The following is an 18331-nucleotide window of genomic DNA, read 5'->3' as shown; positions in this document are numbered from 1 at the left end:
AGAGGGATTTCCTGGGTTCTGATATCAGAACAGGCACAGAGGGGACGTCACCGAGTGCTGCATCCTCCAACAGGTGTGGGAGTGCCCCACCATGCTGCCCTTACTGGTGTTACTGGTCCAGCTCTCCTTTTGGGATCCCTGTCCCGGGATTCCTGTGATCCCTCTTTTCCTGCCATCCTTTGGAGCAGCTCATGGAGCCCACCCAGCCTCAGCACCATCCTGGCACTGGTTTGTACTGGGAGCACTGGGAGGGGGAGGCTGTGGCCATCTGGGATGGGGAAAGGGCTGATCCATGAACTGGATGGACCTGGGGGATTTGGGTTCCCTGTGGGAGTGATCTGGCTGTTGGGGACACCCAGGAATCCTTGGATCCGCTGGGATGAGCTCTGGATCCTCCACCTACAGCACTGATTCCCACCCAGCACAGATCCCTTTTTTTCCCCATTTTTTATCAATTTCTTTCCCTGTTTCCATCCTGGAGCAGCTCTGGGCTCCGTTTGGCCGCAGGATCCCACATTTTCCTTGGCAAGGGATGGAAATTTTCCCAGAGGAAGGGGAATGCACTGCTGCCATAAACCCCAGGAATGCCAGGAGCCATGCCAGGAGCTCTCCCATGGCAAACCCACTGCCAGGGCTCCTGAAGGAGGAGCTGCACTTTGGATGTGCCAACCTCTAATGAAGGAAGAGCCTCCAGGCTTCCATTAATTAACAAATTAGCTCATCAAGAGGCTCCCTAATTTGTCGACTATAAAGCTGCCCTATTAATTAAACAAGAGGACAGATTTTAATTTGCCAGAGCACACATTTAATTGATAAATGACTCGTTTAAATCCGTCATGGTGGAATTTTCCAGGAGCAACGATGGGAGAGGAGCAGGTGGGGTCCTCAAGAGCAAGGAGGGATTTGGGATCTCCAATATCCCATCACCTCTCTCCTAATTGACCCATCCACTAATTGGCTCTGCTTACATCCAGCCTCTCATTCCTGTTCCCCTAAATCCCATTAGCTCCCTGCTTTCCACAGGGGAATTGTTTTGCAGGAGCTGGGGATTTGCTGGGTTGGGAAAATGCCAGCGTGAGGGATACCCCAATTCCAGCTGGGATATCCAGGGAAATGCTTTAGTTTTAATTAGTTTTTAGTTTTAATTCCCTTGGGGATTGTGGCTCCTTGAAGGCAGCTTCTGCTGGTGTTGGAAGTGGTTGGAATTCCGTGGCCAGAATTAATTCCTGCGCTTGAAGGCCAGGGATAAATCAGAGGTCCCCTGACATTCCAATGATTTCCACACTGAATTCATTCCTTGGGCATCCTCTCCCAAGCCAGATGTGCCAGGGAAGCCACATCCAGCCAGGGTATCCCCAATTCCCTTTTCCCAACCTGTTTTTTCCCCAAAATTCTTAAGGGAGGGTGGGTGAATTATGTGAAGTCCTGCCCGAATTTTCAAATTTTCAATTTATCCCAGTTGATTTATAAGGTATTCCCAAGGTGTGAATCCTTCTGGATGTGAGCTCCATTCTCCATCAGCCAGGAACAGAGCTGGGGACTTTCTGCACCCACTCCAGGCCATGGGTAACAGGGATTCCCTCTGTTTAGGGAATAAAAATCAGGAATTCTTTGGAGTTGGTGGATCTGGCTTCCATCAACAGCACCCTCTGGATAGATCCCTACATTTGTGGATTTATTTAAATAATTCTGAGATAACAGCTGGATTTTGGAACTGGGAAAAGGTTGTATCCAGCACGGGGCTGAGCTCTGGATATTGGGATCAGTGATCCAGATCCATCCAAGGGAGATGCTGTGGGGAACCCCAATGAGGGCACAGGTGCCCCCACATCTCCCTGGCGCCACTGAGTGCTGCTCCCTCATTTCAGAAATAATCCCAGCCTGGCAAAGGCTCAGGAATAAATCATATTTTGCTGTTATTTTTACAAATTCCAGGGCAATTGGAGCCCAGGGAACCTGCACCGAGGCCACCCCCAGCCAAAAACACCCCGAAAAAGGCATGGATTGCTCAGAGCTGGCAGGAATGCTGGAATTTCCCACAAGGAGCCCAGAGCTGGGCAGCCCCTGTGCCCATCCCAGTGATGGGGAGCAGGATGGGGCCATTGGCAAAGCCAACTTCAAAATTAATTGTCCCTGCAAAGCTCTGCTCCATGGAATAGTGAGTTCCCAGATGCTGATTGCAAGGAAAACTGGGTTTATTAATTAAAAAAAATCATAAATAAGGCAGGTTTCCTTATGGATGTTTGGGAATTTGAAAGAATCTATTGCTATTAAATCATTGTTATCAGACAAATCCAGCTGGTGCCTTAAAGGATTGGGAGTTTCCTGAGGGGTTTTATCAGCCAGATCCCACTGATTGTTTTTTTTTAATTTTTTTTTTTTTTTTTTGGCTAGGAAATTTCAGGAATCCTCTCTTCTATCCATGTTTGGTGTCTCAGCACACCAGCAGCAGGAAAAGCACATCCAGAGGATTTTAGGATGATGCTTAAGGAGTTCAGGGTGAAAGATGAGCTTGAATTCAGCTCCAGCAATTCCCAGCACAAGGAATTGAAACCTGGAGCCCTGTAGGCATTTTAACAGAATTTCTTATTTTTTTTTAAATGGAATTTCTTAATTTTTTAATGGAATTTCTCATTTTTTAATGGAATTTCTCATTTTTTAATGGAATTTCTTGTTCCAAGGCCAGGCTGGACGGGGCTTGGAGCAACCTGGCCTGTGGAAGGTGTCCCTGTGCATGGCAGGTAATGGAATGGGATGAGTTTAAGGTTTTTCCAAACCCAACCACTTTGGGATTTGGTGCCACCTCTGCTCATAAACCCCTGGGCAGGTGACATCCTGTCTGTCACCTGCTGAGGGGCTCCAAGGCAACGATAAAATGCCCATGCCTGGCAATTCCTCATCCCTGCTCCAGGAGCTGTCAGCAGCCTTTGATTTGGAATTGGAAATCGTGGATAAATCTCCTGATGTGGCACTTCCATCACTCCTGGGGAGCAGGTGGGGGAATCCATGGAAGAGCTGTGCCCTGGGAATGCTCCCATCAATCCTCCTCTGCCAAGGGTGGGGTTTGGGAGCCCAGAACTGGGAATTCTCCCCTGGCCCGTGGGCGTGCATGGCTCAGATCCAGCTCCTGGCACAGCTCTGAGAGAAGTGGAAAAATGGGGGAAATTGTGCAAGATTGGAGGCAAAGAGAGGCTCTGTGAGGGTGTTTGGGGGCTCAACCAGGTGGAGATCCCTGACCTGCCCATCCCAGGGCTGGAATACAGCAGGATAAGGTGCCAGCCTTAGGAGCGCACATCCAGCTCCTGGCACAGCTCTGAGAGAAGTGGGAAAATGGGGGAAATTGTGCAAGATTGGAGGCAAAGAGAGGCTCTGTGAGGGTGTTTGGGGGCTCAACCAGGTGGAGATCCCTGACCTGCCCACCCCAGGGCTGGGATGCAGCGGGATAAGGTGCCAGCCTTAGAGCACAGTGGGTTTGGCCACCCTGTGCCAGCCCCGCTGTGCTCCTGGGGCTATTTATAAACTCGAGTTGCACAAGGTCGGCACTGGGTTTTTGGTTTTTTGCTTCTTTTTCTTTTTTTTTTTTTTTTTTTTTTTTTTCCGTGGTTGTATCAAATCAGCGAAAAAAGGGAACGGGAGCCGTCTCCCGAACATCCTGTCTGTGGCTTCTTTATTTGTGCAGGGAGTTTGAGCCCGGATCGGGAGGCGGTGGCGGGATCCGGAGCTCGGCACCGCAGCGGGTGCGGAGCCAGGGATGAGCTCCCTGGGGAAAGGCGGGGCACAGTTATCCCTGGGCACAAAAACCCGGGATTTGGAGCTGGGATATGCAGTGGGAGCCTCCTGTCTTGTCCTCGTAGCTGAGCTCAACTCCTTTTCAAGCCATTCCCATTATCCCCACGGCTCTGCCCGGGGCGAGGGAAAGCGCTGCTGGATGCCTGAGAAAGCTCCCCCGGAGAGGGAAAACTTCCAAAACTTCCTCCGATTTCTTCCCCATTCACTGCCGCATCTGTTTCGGGATGAGTCAGGCGCGTTCCCAGCGCCTGCCTGTGTGGGAGGGAAGAAGGGCGAGAACCGGAGGGGTCGGGTCGGACCTGCCGGGCTCCGGCCGCGCATCCCGGCCCCATCCGCGCATCCCATCCGCGCATCCCATCTCTATCCGCGCATCCCATCCGCGCATCCCGGCCCCATCCGCGCATCCCGGCCCCATCCGCGCATCCCATCCGCGCATCCCATCTCTATCCGCGCATCCCATCCGCGCATCCCGGCCCCATCCGCGCATCCCGGCCCGATCCGCGCATCCCATCCGCGCATTCCATGTCTATCCGCGCATTCCATCCGCGCATCCCATCTCTATCCGCGCATCCCGGCCCCACCCGCGCATTCCATGTCTATCCGCGCATTCCATCCGCGCATCCCGGCCCCACCCGCGCATCTCATGCGCGCAATCCTGGCCCGATCCTCGCATTCCCGCTCGATCCGCGCATCCCATCCGCGGATCCCATCCGCGCATCCCAGCTCCATCCGCGCATCCCATCTCTATCCGCGCATCCCATCCCCGCATCCCGGCTCGATCCGCGCATCCCGACCCCATCCCCACATCCCAGCTCGATCCCCTCATCCCATCCGCGCATCCCGGCTCCATCCGCGCATCCCATCCCCATCCCGGCTCGGCAGGGAGCAGCTCCAGGGCGTTTAATCAGCCCAAATCAATTTAGGGCTTTAATTGCTTTGCTCGGTGTGGGTGGCACTCGGCGCTTGCCAAGGACACGGAAACTGCCAAAGGCTGCGGCGCCTGGAATTGCCGCTCCCCACGGCTGCTCCTGCCCGGATCCTGCTCCATCCCCAGCCCTGGGAACGGGGATTTGTCCTTGCTGAGCAGGCCCGGAGGGAAACCCCAACCCGCAAAGGCTCGGGATGGGAAATCACATCCCAAGTCAGCGTGTTTTCCTCCCATCTGGCTAAACACAGGGGTGAGACCAGGATCCTGCATCCTGCCTGGGTGTGGGCAAGTGGCAGGTGCCTGGGAAAGGAGGCACTGCCAAGGGATGGGCTGGTTCTGTGGGGCTCAGCCTTGTTGGGAACGCTGGGATTGTGCCAGATCTTGGCTCTGGACCTCTTGGATCTGCTGGAATTTTGGTCGTTGCTCGATGTCCTGAGCTCAGCCCTTGGCAAGGCCACGCGCAGGAGCATCCATGGCTGATCATTCCCAGCCCCAGCAGGTCCTGGGGAGGTTTTGGGAAGCCCAAAGATCCCCCCCAGGTCCCAGCTGGTGCCACCTGGAGCTGCCTGGGCTGAGCATCTCTTGGTGGCACCGCTGCACTCCGGACACACAAAAGGAAATCCCATCAGTTTGTGGTTGTTTCTGTCCCTTGCTGGCTGGATTCAGGATGTTTTTTGCTCTGTCTTTACAGCTGGGGGTAATTAATTAGCCTTAATTAGCATCCTGTGGTAGACAAACTTCCTTTCTGCTGGGGAATGGCTGGTGACAAAGTCAGGGCAGTGCTGGGGTGTCCCAGTGGGGCAAATCCTGCTCCTTTTCCAGGCTGGAGGAGGATGGGGGGGTATCCCTGCCAAATTTTCTTGTGTTTCCCTGTGCTGCCTTTGCTCCCAACCCCTGCACTGACTCTTGTCCCACTGGGAAGGATGCTGGGACTGGGATGGATTCTGGGACTGGGATTGGGATGGATGTTGGGGTTGGGATTGGGATGGATGCTGGGATTGGGATGGATGCTGGGACCGGGACTGGGATGGATGTTGGGGTTGGGATTGGGATGGATGCTGGGAGTGGGATGGATTCTGGGACTGGGATTGGGATGGATGCTGGGGCTGGGATGGATGCTGGGATTGGGATGCCTGCTGAGGCTTGGGATCTGCGTGGGGAGGGAAGGAATTTTCCCCGTGCCACATCAAGCCCGGGGTTATCCAAATCTCCTGCTCTGTGTGGGTGGGGGCTGCGCTGCTCAGTGCTCCCAATATGGGGGGGGGTCTGCCCCAAAAACCTCTTATTTATCCCCCTGAACGCCATCCCTGCATCCAGCCTTCCCCATTCCTCCCACCCAGGAGACCCTGGAGCCTCTCCCAGCCCCCAAAGAACTTTTCTGGCAGGTGTCAAAGGGGCTGGGGGTGACAGATCTGCCACCACAGATCCTCTGCGGGCTGGGGGGGCTGCCTGGGAGCAGCTGCAGCATCCTGGTGCTAATGAAATCCATCGGGGAAAAAGCAGCCCCTGAGCAGCAGGAGCGGCGTTTGGGAGCCAGATTTTGCCTGAAGGGGAAGTGACTCAACGTCTTGGAAGGAGTTGGGGGCGGTGAGGGGAGCAGAGGACAGCGGCTGACCCAGGGTGGGGACAGCACAGCCAGGGGGGGCCCTGGCAGCCACCTGCCTGCCGTGGTGCCCCCGGCTGGAGCAGCATCCGCACGGGATGCCGATGAACGGAGCTCCGGGCTCCGTTATCCCTCCGTGGGACGGCCCGGGGGGCGGCACAGGAAAGGAGGCCCCTGGGGAAGCAGCTTTGTTGCTTCCTCACGCTGGGTTGTGATCCAGGCCAGCGTTCCCAGCTCCCGGCGTCACACCCTCTCCCAGCTGTTGCCTCGCCGAGCATCGCGGGCGCTGCCAAGAAAACCTTTGGTGATGGATGCAGCTCCCGCCCCGCTGCCTTAAAAGCGGCGGGGAGCGGCACCGGGCCTGTGTCTGTCCCGGCACGCCGGGATCCGCCTGGGAATGGGATCCCGCTGGCACCCAGGGCGCCCCCAGCTCGTCCTGCCCAGCCTGGAGCAGCGGGACAGCGTTGGCACCGCACGAGGTACCGGGAGATGTCACTTGGTGGGGACACTGGGGAGCACAAGGGACGGGATGGGGTGGCAGAGTGACGGGGCACATCCAGCCTGTGCCAGGTCGGTGTTTCTCATGGTTTTTATAATTTTTTGCTGCGTTTCCCACTGTCCTGAGGCAGCTCCTCTGCACCTGAGCACCCTCCACAGGTGCCACAAGTGTGGAATATCCCGGAGCTGCCACCCCATCCTGGTTGTCCTGGGAGAGAAGGACACGGGGGAGCCGGTCACGAGTCCCCAGCCCGGTTCCACACGGGGATTGGCACATCCCTGCCCGGTTCACACTTCTGGGGCTTCTCCTTTCCCCGGAGCAGCCCCACGAACCGGCACATCAGCATTTTTTCAGCCCTGATTCAGCTCGGGGATGTTGCGACACGGAGTTGTGCAAAGCTGGCAGTGCCTCCGATTCCTCTTTCGGGGCTCTCACGGGAGCTGCCCCGCGTGGGACGGGGTCAGTGTCCCCACCTCGGGCTCCCACCTGCCGCCACTCCCTGCTGGCATCACCCCCTGTCCCCTGCTCACACGGGGGTGGTGCTTTTCCAGCTTTGAGCTGGGATTTGTCCCCTGGAAAACTCGTTGTGGATCTTGGTGACACAGAGCAGGTGGGGGCTCTGGTGGAAGAGCCAGCACGGTGCAGCTTTTGCTCCAGGTGTTTTGTATCTCCCTCTGGATGAGCTGTCCTGGCTCAGGGCAGGGATTTGTGTCCAGGGATTTGTGTCCATCCAGGCTCAGCTTGCTCAGGATCACCGGCAATTTCCAGCTCCTGAGGTCAGGATGGTTGGGGACAGCCCTTGGCTGTCTCTTTAGGGTACAAAACAGGCCAGGTTTGCTGATTTCCTCACTGGGAATGCACTGTGGGATGGGCAGGACTTGATGAGCAGCTTCTCCTCTTCCCTGCACCCCAGGAAAGGCTTTGGGTTCCCCCTCTCCTGTGTGAGTGAGGCCAGGAGCAGGGCATGGATTTGGGGAGCTGGATGAGGGGCAGCCATGGTGGAGGAGCCCAAGGGGACCCTCTGGGGATACCCAAACCCTTCCCAAAGGCTCCCAGGAGATTCCCAAGCCCCTGTGGACAGGCACGGTGGACGGGACGTGTCACTGCTGCCACATCCCCTTCTGTGTCCAGCCAAACTCTGCAAACCCAACATCCTCCCCCAGAGCTTCCCCCTTCCCCTGCAGCTCTGCTGAGGCCAGCAGCTGCTTCATTCCACGGGCTGAGTTTGTTTTCCTCATCCTCCCATCCCATGTGCTTCTCCTCGGGATGAGAAATCTCGGCAATATCCGTGTCAGCTCCAGCTGGATGCCAAAGCCACCAGCCCAGGGTGGTTCCCATGCCAGCCCCAACGGGGCTGTAGGAGAAGCAGAGATCTCTGATCCAGCCTCTAAATGCTGAAAATTCCCTTGGGATTCATCCAGCTCAGGTAAACACCTCTGGGTTTATATATACTTGTTAATTTGTGTTTTTTAACAGGGATTTGGGAGCAAGGGTTTGCAGCCAGTTGAAGTTTTTTGCTGCCCTGTTGTTACGCAGTGGGTTTGGGATCTCTGGGATCCCGCTGTCCTTCACTCCAAACCCCCTAATTTTCCCTAAAATCCCAACCTCTTTTGGAAGCTGGGCTTTGCAGCCTGCAGGATGGGAAAGCAGCACAGAAGGGAGAGGAGCTGGCAGTGGATTTGGGGGGGTTGGTGCCCTGACAGTGTGGCAGTGTCCCCTGCCTGGGCACAGGGAGAACAGGGTGGCTTTTCTTTGAACGCTGATCAGCATTCAGCTGGGGACACAGAGCACAGCTGGGAGGATGCTCCCATGGATCCAGGGTGACTTCCTCACTCAGGGGGGGCTGAGCCTGCTGTCCCCAGCCATGCCACATCCCCTCAGGGGTCACGTCCCTCCTGCAAGAAAAAAATTTCTGTTTTCTTGGGTTTCTTTCCTTTTGTGTTCCCCAAATCCAGAGCGATGTCCCCAAGGTTTTGTCCCCTGGCCAAGCCCAAGCCATGGTCGGGGACAGCATCACTGCACTGCTGGGATGTAGCAGGGAGGATGCTCTGGAAAAGGGAGGTTTTATTGTCTTTTTATTGCCTGAGAAGTGCCAGGAGAAAACCTTGGATTATTAGAAGAGAGCAGAGGAGATGAAAGAACTTTCATTATCTTTGAAGCCAAGTCACTTTAGGCAGCTCAGAAGTACAAACTGCCCTTTTTCAAGGGAATCTTTGCCTGTGTAGGTGCAAACGCCCCAAATTTTCCCCTTTAATCCTCAAACCTTCCCAAGAACAGAAGGGATGGAGCAAAAGGCCAGGACTTTACAAACAGGGTGGCTCTTTCAACACTTGGTGCCAGGGAAGGCTGGGTTCCTCTGCCAGAGTCTCACCCTGGGAGGGGCTTTCCTGACCCAAATTTTGAGGTTAAACCCCTTTTTCTGGCAGGATTGGGGCGCTTTCCCCATGGGGGTGACCCCACACTGTGGCCAGGAGGATCTGTGGGATCCATCCCATCCTGTCCTGCTCAGCCTGGCTGCCTGTGCCCAGATAAACACTGACTCATGTTTTTCTGTCCCACCCTGGGCACAGCAGCTTTTTTAAGGCTGCCTTTTCCAGCCATTCCCTTTTCCCTGTGCCGGTCACACGGGCGTGGTGCAGCCTCAGGGATGCAGGGACAGCCTGGGGATGCCCGAGGCTGCTGGACAGGGGGGTCCTGGATCCAGGATGGAGAACTGGGATGTGTCTGAGTGGATGCAGGTAGGGATTACGCTTCCCACTGCCCTCTGTGCCTCAGTTTCCCCCTTAGCTGTGCCTCCTCCATTTGCTCTGAGAGTCTCCAGGTGCTGGGGGAGGTTTGGGAGAATTTCCAGCCTGGATCCTCATTCTGCTGCTGCTGCTCCCATGGCATCCCACATCCCTGTGCCCTTCCCAGCCTGCTGGAGTGGGACAGAGGGGTCAGGGGTGGTGGCAGGGCTGGAATCAGCCAGGAGCAGCTTTTGGGCAGGCTGGAGCTCAGGGTTTGGAGTTGTAAACTCCCTTTTGATGGGCTGGTGGTCGATTAACACCCAGGAATGGGGGCTTCATGCCAGGTATATCCCGGTGGGGAGTGGGATGCTGGGCAGCCTCATCCCTGTGGCATCTGTTGCCAATTTTGGCAGCAATCACCTGCTAAAATAAAGGGGAATTGGAGCTGGGTACCCAGAGCTGCTTTGCCATTTGGTGCCTTCTCCCTGAGATTCCTGAGAGCTGGATCCCTGCAGGGATGTCCCTCCTGTGTAACCCTGGGCTGGAAACACGTGGGGATTGATGGGGTGGCCTCGGGTGCCAGCTTGGAATGGGGTTTCCATCCACTTTTCCTGGGGTGTGGGATGCCATGGAATTCTCAGGGATGCTGGGATCCAGCCAGAGCAGTGAACCCCCATGGAATTGGGACCAGCACCTGCCACATGTCCCCAGGGACATCCCTGTCCCCCAGGGACATCCCAGCCCTCCAGGGATGATATCCCTGCCCCTCAGTGACATCCTGGTCCCCCAGGGACACCCAGAACTGTCTCAGGGCTCCGTGGGGGCCGGTGCCAGCAGCTCCAGGGGGATGTGGAGATCCCGTTTTGCCCCCAGCCCTTCCCACAGCCGAGCTCCCAACATCTGCCGGCAATTCCCCTGTGCCGGGGCTGTGCCGGGGCTGCCCGCGCCTCCCACGCCCGCAGGAAGCGGGTTTGGGGTTTGGGGTGCGCTGGGAGCTCGGAAACCTCAGTGGGAAGAGGAGAGGGAAGCGCTCCAAGGAAGGAAAGGCAAAGGCAGAGCGGCTGCCGGGGAGGAGGCGGCAGCAGGGCGGGCACGGACCCGGCTGATCCCGGGGGATTTGTTTGTCCTGTTCCGGGGATAAGAATTTTCTAGAGGGGACAAACACCCACCCAAGGGCTCCCCCAGTTCCCCCAGAGCTGCAGAGCCTGGCAGGTCCCAGCCCGGCTTCATTTCATGATATCCATCAAAGCGTGATGCGCTTTGACAGCTCAGGCAGGACCTGATGTACTCAAAAAGCTGCTCTGCTGGTTTGATTTGATTTAATTTGATTTGATTTGATTTGATTAGGTTCTATCAGCTCTCCTCAGCCTGCCCCGCTAAAAGCCGGGCCCGGCGGGCAGCAGGCGGTGCTGGCAGCCTGCCCATCCCTATAAACCCTGGAGCGGGGATCCGGCACCGCCCTGCCCGCCGGGATGCGCTGCCCGAGCATCCCCTGCCCTCCCCGCGTCCCATCCCGCCGCCTTTCCCCGCTCACATCCGTCCCCCGCCCGCCTGCCTTGGCCGGGGCAGAGATATTTTTTCGCCCAGAAAAAGCTGGATTTGAACATTTTCTGCTGTTCTCTCGGTTTCCTGTTGCCTTCCCAAGAACAACATCCCTGACCTCATCCTCCCCCGGTATGCGCCGGGATGCTGCCGGTGCTCGAGCCGCCCCGTCGGGAATCCCACCCGGCCTTCCCTGGGTACCAAGGCAAACACAGCTGCGGGAATGACGGAGAAAAGGCTATTTTGGGTAAAGCCTCTGCTCCTTTTTGTTGAGGTAGGAGGACAAGGATGAATAGATTGAAGGGAGAGCAGTGGTTTTGGCTTGAGCAGGGAATTTTCAGCCCGGAGAGGAGCGATGAAACACTCTTAGTGTTATATGGCTTTTTTTTTTTTTTTTTTTTTTTTTTTTTTAATTTCCTCCCAGACCTCTGAGTTTTTTTGCTGTGAGAAACGAGGAGGTTTCAGGCAGCTGCCCCTGATATTCTCCATTTTTGGGAGAGTTTTGGAGAGGCAGGTGGGAGTTTGCTGGGTGATTTTCCAGCAGGTCTGGGCTCCTGGTGCCCGTCTGGAATGTTCATGGTGGGATTGTCCTGCTGCTGCTGTGGAGTTTGGGATTGCTCCTCACGAGCCCTGGAAACAAACCCATCCTCTGCCAAATCCCACGGGGAAGCAGAGTCCTGGTGTTCCCATTGCTCTCTGCCATCCTCACCTCAGCTGGGAGCAGAGACCAATCCCTGCCCAACCTGGCAGGGCAAAATTAACGGAGAATTCAGGTAAATAATCCAATAAAATCAGCTTTGGAATGAGCTGAAAATCATCAGGGCCAGCAATTAAAACTAAAGGGAGGATTTTACATCAAAAACATGGGAGTGGACACAGTAGGAAGAGGAGTGGGAATTTCCTCTGCCGCTCTGGAGCAGGGGCTGAATGTGGGATAACAGTGAGGGGTGGGAGTGTCTCACTTGCCCCATGGATGACACCACAGTGGAAAAGCTGAAAAGGGGGCTGTGGGGCATGTCCAGGGAGCTTTGGGGTTATTTAGATGATGGGAGATGGGGATGGGATTGGGATATGATGCAATGGGGTGTGGTGCAATGGGAGGCAATGAAGTGGGATGGGATATGAGGCAATGGGGTGGGGTGGGATGGACGTGGGGTTCTGGTCTCCCCCACCTTTCTGGAGCTCAGCCTCTGGGAAGGGGATGACCTGAAATCCCTGTTCCATAAAGCAGCCCTCATCAATCACCATTAACATCTCTGGGAGAGTCAGTTCTGCTGATTCTGTTCCTTCCACCGGATCATCGACTCCAATTCATCTCTGTGGCCATCGAGCTTTTCCTGGGACGAGGCCTCTCCCCAGCTCCAGCCCATTCCCAGATTTTGCACTCAAATCCCATTTGTTCTGGCTGCTTATCGTGCCCAGGAGCTGGGCCAGGGGGAGGTGACAGGGTGGGATTTCACCCCTGGCTGGGGACTCTGCAGCAGCAATGGCAGGAAGGAACAGCAGGAAAAGCCCAGGGAGGAACAATAGCCTCCAGCACAAACACCATGGGAATTTCAAAGCAGGGCTGGTGGGAGGGTGAGGCTCGGGGACCTTTGGGGTGAAATTCCTCGGGAACAGGGAGGGTCCTTGGGCGTCCCCATGTCCCTCCTGTGAGGACACATCCGGGTGGGATGCTCTGGGCTTCTTGTCAGCCTTTGGGGATTTTGGTTTTAACCCCCCTGACCCAGATAGGAGGTTTTATATCCTGTATTCTCACAGGGGAGAGGTTGAACCCCCTCAAATCCAAGCTCTGGAGCCTGGAGTCTGACAATGGCAAATGATGCTGCTGGTTTACCACAATTAACATATTTAAACATACAGGGCATCAATTGAATTGGGAAAACAACCCTGTGAAAATGCAGGATATAAGATAGACAATGTCCTCCTCATTTATACATTGAATTAATTATTATTTAATTTATTATTTATATATTTCTATTATTTATATATTTATATATTATTTAATTTTTAGTAACTCGTGGTTAACTCGTTCTTTGTGTGCACCTGAGGATCCTTGGCCAGCACAGTCCCCCGAGGGAGGCTGCACAGGGTTAATTATTGCCACACCCTGATTGGGTTTCCTCCCTTAACCCCACATCCGGGGGTGAGTGGCCTTTCTTTGATCCTGGCTTTAATCTTACAGCTCATGCCTTAGGCCGGTGTGGAGGGAGCTGCCGCTGTGCCCTGGGACACTGAAGTGCCACCTGTCCCCATCCCAACAGAGAGGAGAGAGGTGAGAGGGTGCCTGGTGTCACTGGGGTGTGTGGGGAGCTTCCCTTCGGGTTTTCAGTCCATAAAAAAATATAGAGGAGCCATAATATGTTGCAGATTGGAAAGTCAGAGCTGTTGATGAGTTGTTAATGAGCATTATCCCGGTTTTCCCGCTGGAAGTAGGCGGGCAATCAACGTTTTCTGCAGGATGAGGCTGCAGCCACATCCTGGTGGAGCTGAGGGGCTGAATCACGTCCTGATGTCTCACGGATGGGGGTGGGAATCAGGGAGGAGCTGCGGGAGCATCTTGTTCGGGACCAGTGGGGTTCCATGGGATCCCCCATTCCTGCATTTGTCCCTTCTCTCCCTGTCCCCAGTTCCCACATGTGTCGGGGTCCACTGTCCCTCCTGCTCTCCTCACTGTGATTAACACCGAGTGTTCGCTCATCAGGGGCAGATCCCTGGCTGCAGTTCCCAGCATCCCATCTCCTCAGGATCACACGGATCAGCTGCCATTCCCAGGGACGATGGCGCTTCCCAACCTGTCCGATTACCTGGACAGCCTCAACAATAACTACAGCGACTACCCCGACTACACCTACGAGGACGCGGGCAGCGTGTGGGCAGACCCGGCCCACGACCCCAAGGACATCACCAGGATCCTGTCCGTCATCATCTACAGCGTGTCCTGCGTGCTGGGCATCCTGGGCAACGGCCTCGTCATCGCCATCATCACCCTCAAGATGAAGAAGTCGGTGAACGCCGTCTGGTTCCTGAATCTGGCCGTGGCCGACTTCCTCTTCAACATCTTCCTGCCCATCAACATCGCCTACACGGCCATGAGCTACCACTGGATCTTCGGCACGGTCATGTGCAAGCTCAACTCCTTCCTCCTCATCCTCAACATGTACACCAGCGTCCTGCTGCTCACCACCATCAGCTTCGACCGCTACGTGTCCGTGGTGTTCCCGGTGTGGTCGCAGAACCACCGCTCCACCAACCTGGCCTACGGGGTCTGCGTGGTCATCTGGACCCTGGGCATCGTCATGAGCTGCCCCTCGCTCGTCTTCCGGGACACGGCGCAGACCCGGAGCTCTGTGATTTGTTTCAGCAATTTCTCCCTCTCCAGGAATAAATCCTACGAAGGGCTGGCTCTGGTGAGGCACCGTACGGTGAACATCACCAGGTTCCTGGCCGGCTACATCCTCCCCATCACCATCATCACCTTCTGCTACGCCGCCATCGTCCTCAACCTGCGCCGCAACCGCCTGGCCAAGTCCAAGAAGCCCTTCAAGATCATTGTCACCATCATTGTCACCTTCTTCCTCTGCTGGAGCCCCTACCACCTGCTGAACCTGCTGGAGACGGTGCCCGGCGCGGTGCCCTGGTCCGTGTTTGAGATATTCATCCCGCTCACCACGGCTCTGGCAGCCTCCAACAGCTGCATGAACCCCGTCCTCTATGTCTTCATGGGCCAGGACTTCAAGAAGTTCAAGGTGACCCTCCTTTCCAGGCTGGTGAACGCCCTCAGCGAGGAGACAGGACACTCCAGCATCGTGCACAGGAGCTTCTCCAAGGTCTCCTCCATGACTGAGAAAGAGACAACGGTTGTGTAAACTCAGCCTGCAGGAGGGACAGAATCCCCTGGTGTTGGCGCTGTGATGGTGACCAGCCCTGGTGGGGTCAAACATTGTCCTGCACTGCCCATTTTTGACTGGTGTTGCTGCCTGGGGGCTAGCAGGGGATGGAGACCCCTTAAGGGATGGAGAAGACACAACCACCCTTGATCTGGGATTGCAAAAATCCTTGTGCCAAACTAAACACTTGTTTGGGCTTTCCCTTCCAAACTGTGCAGTGCCTGACCCAGGAAGGGCTTTCTTGGTGTTTCCAGAGTGGGGTGCAGGACATAAGGAAGGCATCTCCTGTGCCATGGCCAAATTAGTGACACTCCTCTGTCCCATGTCTGTGTGTGGCTCCTCATGGTAAATTCCTGAGGTATTTTGGTACCAGAAGAAGGTGTTTGTGACTTTTTTTGGGAAGCGTCCTTATGAGGGGATTGGATTATCCCACCTTAAAGAACTGGGAAGTCTCAAATGTCTTCTAAGTGACCCAGACCCAGAGCCACCTTCCAGTGTGGGGATTGGGCTCATGCACAGGGTCACCAGCATGGAAAACTGGGAGAAGGAAGAGGGAAAGGTCAATTTGAAATGTGTTTTTAACCCTCCTTTTGATGGGCACATTCCACACGGTACATCCTGCAGGAAAGGTGGGTGTTTGGGACCAGGAACAGGCCCAGGAGCTGGGAATGAGCTTCTGGGGAGGACCTGCTGTCCCCTCATGTACATCTTGGGACACTCTGGGAATCTCCTGGGAGACTCTGCTGCCACACACTGATCTCTGCAGGAAAGGATGAGCCACCACTTCAATCCAGTTTCACACCCAGTTAATTTGGGAGCTCCTTCTCCATTAGAGCTCCTTCACCACAGCCCTGGTGTCACCCTCATTTATGTGTCACTCCCTGGAGCTGGAATTAGGCAGCCCTCAGTAGCCCTTGGGGACATTTCAGGAGGTCCCTCGGGAGGATTTGTGCGGGTTTTGGCAGTTGAGAATCTGCTCCCAGATGCCCACAGAAGCCAAAATATTTATTTGTAGCTTTCCTTGGAAATCAGAAAATGGAAAATAAAATGGAGAGACATCTCCCAGGAAAAGGCAGGGAGCTATTTCCAGGCAACAGATCCTGAAATCCTGTGGCAGGAGTGGAATTTCAGATTTCAGGATTTCAGATTTCAGGATTTCAGGTTTTTCAGGATTTCAGGATGCCAGGATTTCAGAATTTCAGGATCTCAGCATTTCAGATGGATTATCCAGCATCCTCTCCGCCCTGGCACTCCTTGCTGCTCCACCTTGATCTCATCACCTCCTCCATGTGATGGGACACTCAGCACCTGGATTGTCCCTGTGTCTCCTGGGGTTGGGATGCACCCTGGGGAGCACTGCCAAGCCCAGGGCTACTCCCAGCCCTGATCCACAGAGATTTTTCACCCCAAATCCATGCTGGATCCATACCCATGGAAGATGAGGTGCCTGAGGAGGCTGCAGGGCATCTCTGGTGGTGGGAGGAGGCTCCTCTTGCTCATTTTCCCCAGTATTTAATTAATATTGCTGGAATGTTGCCAGGGTCCTATTAGGAGTGGGATGGGACAGATGGACACACAGAACCTGCAGAGGATCTGTTTAGGGAGCACTGGGAATGGGAGGTACCCAGACCCAGCAGCTTCTGCGGCTTTTTTGGGCTCAGGGTTTGGAGAAGGCCTGGATGTGGAACAGCGGGATGAAGCCTCAAGGACTGGATGCCATCCCACAGCCCCTCAGGCTGGTGCTGGGATGTTCATAATGGATTCAGGATTTTCCTCCCTAATTCTGGTGTCTGTTTTTCCCAAGCCCATCTGTTATTGCTCCAAACAGCTTTCAAAAAAAAAAAAAAAAAAAATTAAATAAATAAATGAAGCAGTGCCTTGGTACTTACCCTGGGGTTAAATCATCCCTGTAATGGCAGCTTGGCAATCCCAAGTTTCCCAAATATTTGGGTGCATCTTTGTAGCTGTTTTGCTTATTTAATAAAACCTCTGTTTTCCAGACAAATACCTCGATGTGTGGAGTGGGAAGGATCCCAGGGTTTTTCACTGAGAAATCCCTTCCCTGTGTGTATTCCTGAGCCCTGGGGTCCAGTTTGGAATTGTGGAAAGAGGGATGGGGCTTGAGTGGCTGAGGTGGGATCTGAGCCTCTTGGGTGGGCTTTGGGAGAGCTCCCATGGATGATCCAAGTGCTCCACCCCAACATCCATCCAGACCCCAGTGCTGCTGCTCTGTCCCCTCCTCTTCCTGATTCTCCTCATCCTGACAGGGTTTGGGAAGAAAAAGGAAAAATCCACTGAGTTTTTTCCTGCTGGACCCTGTTAGCTTTGAATTCAGGTCCCCAAGGAATATCAGTGATTTCTGTTCTTGTGTCACCCACTGAGACAGCAAACGGCTCACCCAGGCAGCATTAAAAAAGCACATTTTTATATGTCTATAAAATAGAAGCAGGGAAAAAAAAAATAACATTCCTCAGAAAACTTCAGCCTCCTCAGCCAGGTTTTTTCTTCCCTTTTTGGCAGAGTGGCAGAGAAATGCAGCTCAGTATTGCCCCAGTTCCTCTGATATTCCCAAAATACTGCAGGAGCTGCAGCTCTGGAATCTCCCGGGGTGCTGAGGATGGATCCTGTCAGCATTCCTCGGGTTTTTTGCAGTGCTGGATGTTTTGTTCATGGAGAGGAGGGGGCTGCACTCCCCTAGAGCGTTGGGAAGCTGCAATATATTAAATTAAAGATCCTTGGATGCATCCAGGTGACCCCAATCCCACCCCTGCACTGCTCAGCTGGAGACATCCTTAGCTGTTAATTAACAAAGTCCTCTTGATTAACGGCAGCAGGAGGTTAATGACCAGGGGCAGCTCCAGGGGAACGTGCACAAACTGGAATCAGCATCCAGGGAAAGGGCTGGGTAAGAGCTGCAGCTCCAGGGCTGGTGGTGCCGGGATCTGCTGCACTTTTTGGGGCAGAAATCGGTGAAATTGGGATGCAGCACCACCAACACCCCATGAAATCCGGAATTAGGGCAGTTGTGGGGATTTTAGGGTCAGTCAAGGGTCATGGTAAAGAAGAACAGCAGGTTTTGGAGCTGGGGCACAAATCCCCCTATCCCAGAATCCCCATCCCCAGCCTTGGAGCACCAATCTCTGTCCAGGACCTTTATCCCAAACCCTGGGACCCCCAATCTTCAGGCCAGGACCCCCATCCATATCCCACAACCTTGGGACCCCCAGTGCCCACCTCCCAAATCCTGTTCCAAACCATCCTCCCTCTCCCTCCCTCAGTTCCCCGTTGTGCTGTGGGGTTCAGCACCCCAGATCCCAGAGATGGGAGCTGTGGCAGGACTGCTCCTCGCCCAGC

At 54.8% G+C, this 18331-nt stretch overlaps 1 protein-coding gene across 5 annotated transcripts; it reads left to right on the top strand.

The window, feature by feature from the left end:
- The first annotated feature begins 6665 nt into the window (after positions 1-6665).
- CMKLR1 (chemerin chemokine-like receptor 1) lies at positions 6666-16843 on the top strand. 5 transcript variants are annotated; one of them, XM_059485428.1, is made up of 3 exons: positions 6666-6799; positions 13273-13362; positions 13792-16843. In XM_059485428.1, exon 3 carries the CDS (start codon positions 13868-13870, stop codon positions 14954-14956), a length of 1089 nt encoding a protein of 362 aa, XP_059341411.1. In that variant the 5' UTR covers positions 6666-6799; positions 13273-13362; positions 13792-13867; the 3' UTR covers positions 14957-16843. The 5 variants fall into 5 exon arrangements, with proteins under 5 accessions (XP_059341411.1, XP_059341413.1, XP_059341409.1 ...); XM_059485430.1 differs by having other exon boundaries at positions 6712-6799; positions 13718-16843; XM_059485426.1 differs by lacking the exon at positions 6666-6799 and adding an exon at positions 8070-8245.
- The last annotated feature ends 1488 nt before the right edge of the window (positions 16844-18331 follow it).

This window comes from Ammospiza nelsoni, chromosome 18, assembly GCF_027579445.1.
Source record: "Ammospiza nelsoni isolate bAmmNel1 chromosome 18, bAmmNel1.pri, whole genome shotgun sequence".
NCBI classification, from domain to species: Eukaryota; Metazoa; Chordata; class Aves; order Passeriformes; family Passerellidae; genus Ammospiza; species Ammospiza nelsoni.
The sequence above is the reverse complement of the archived record's forward strand: the minus strand, read 5'-3'. Positions and strand labels throughout refer to the sequence as shown.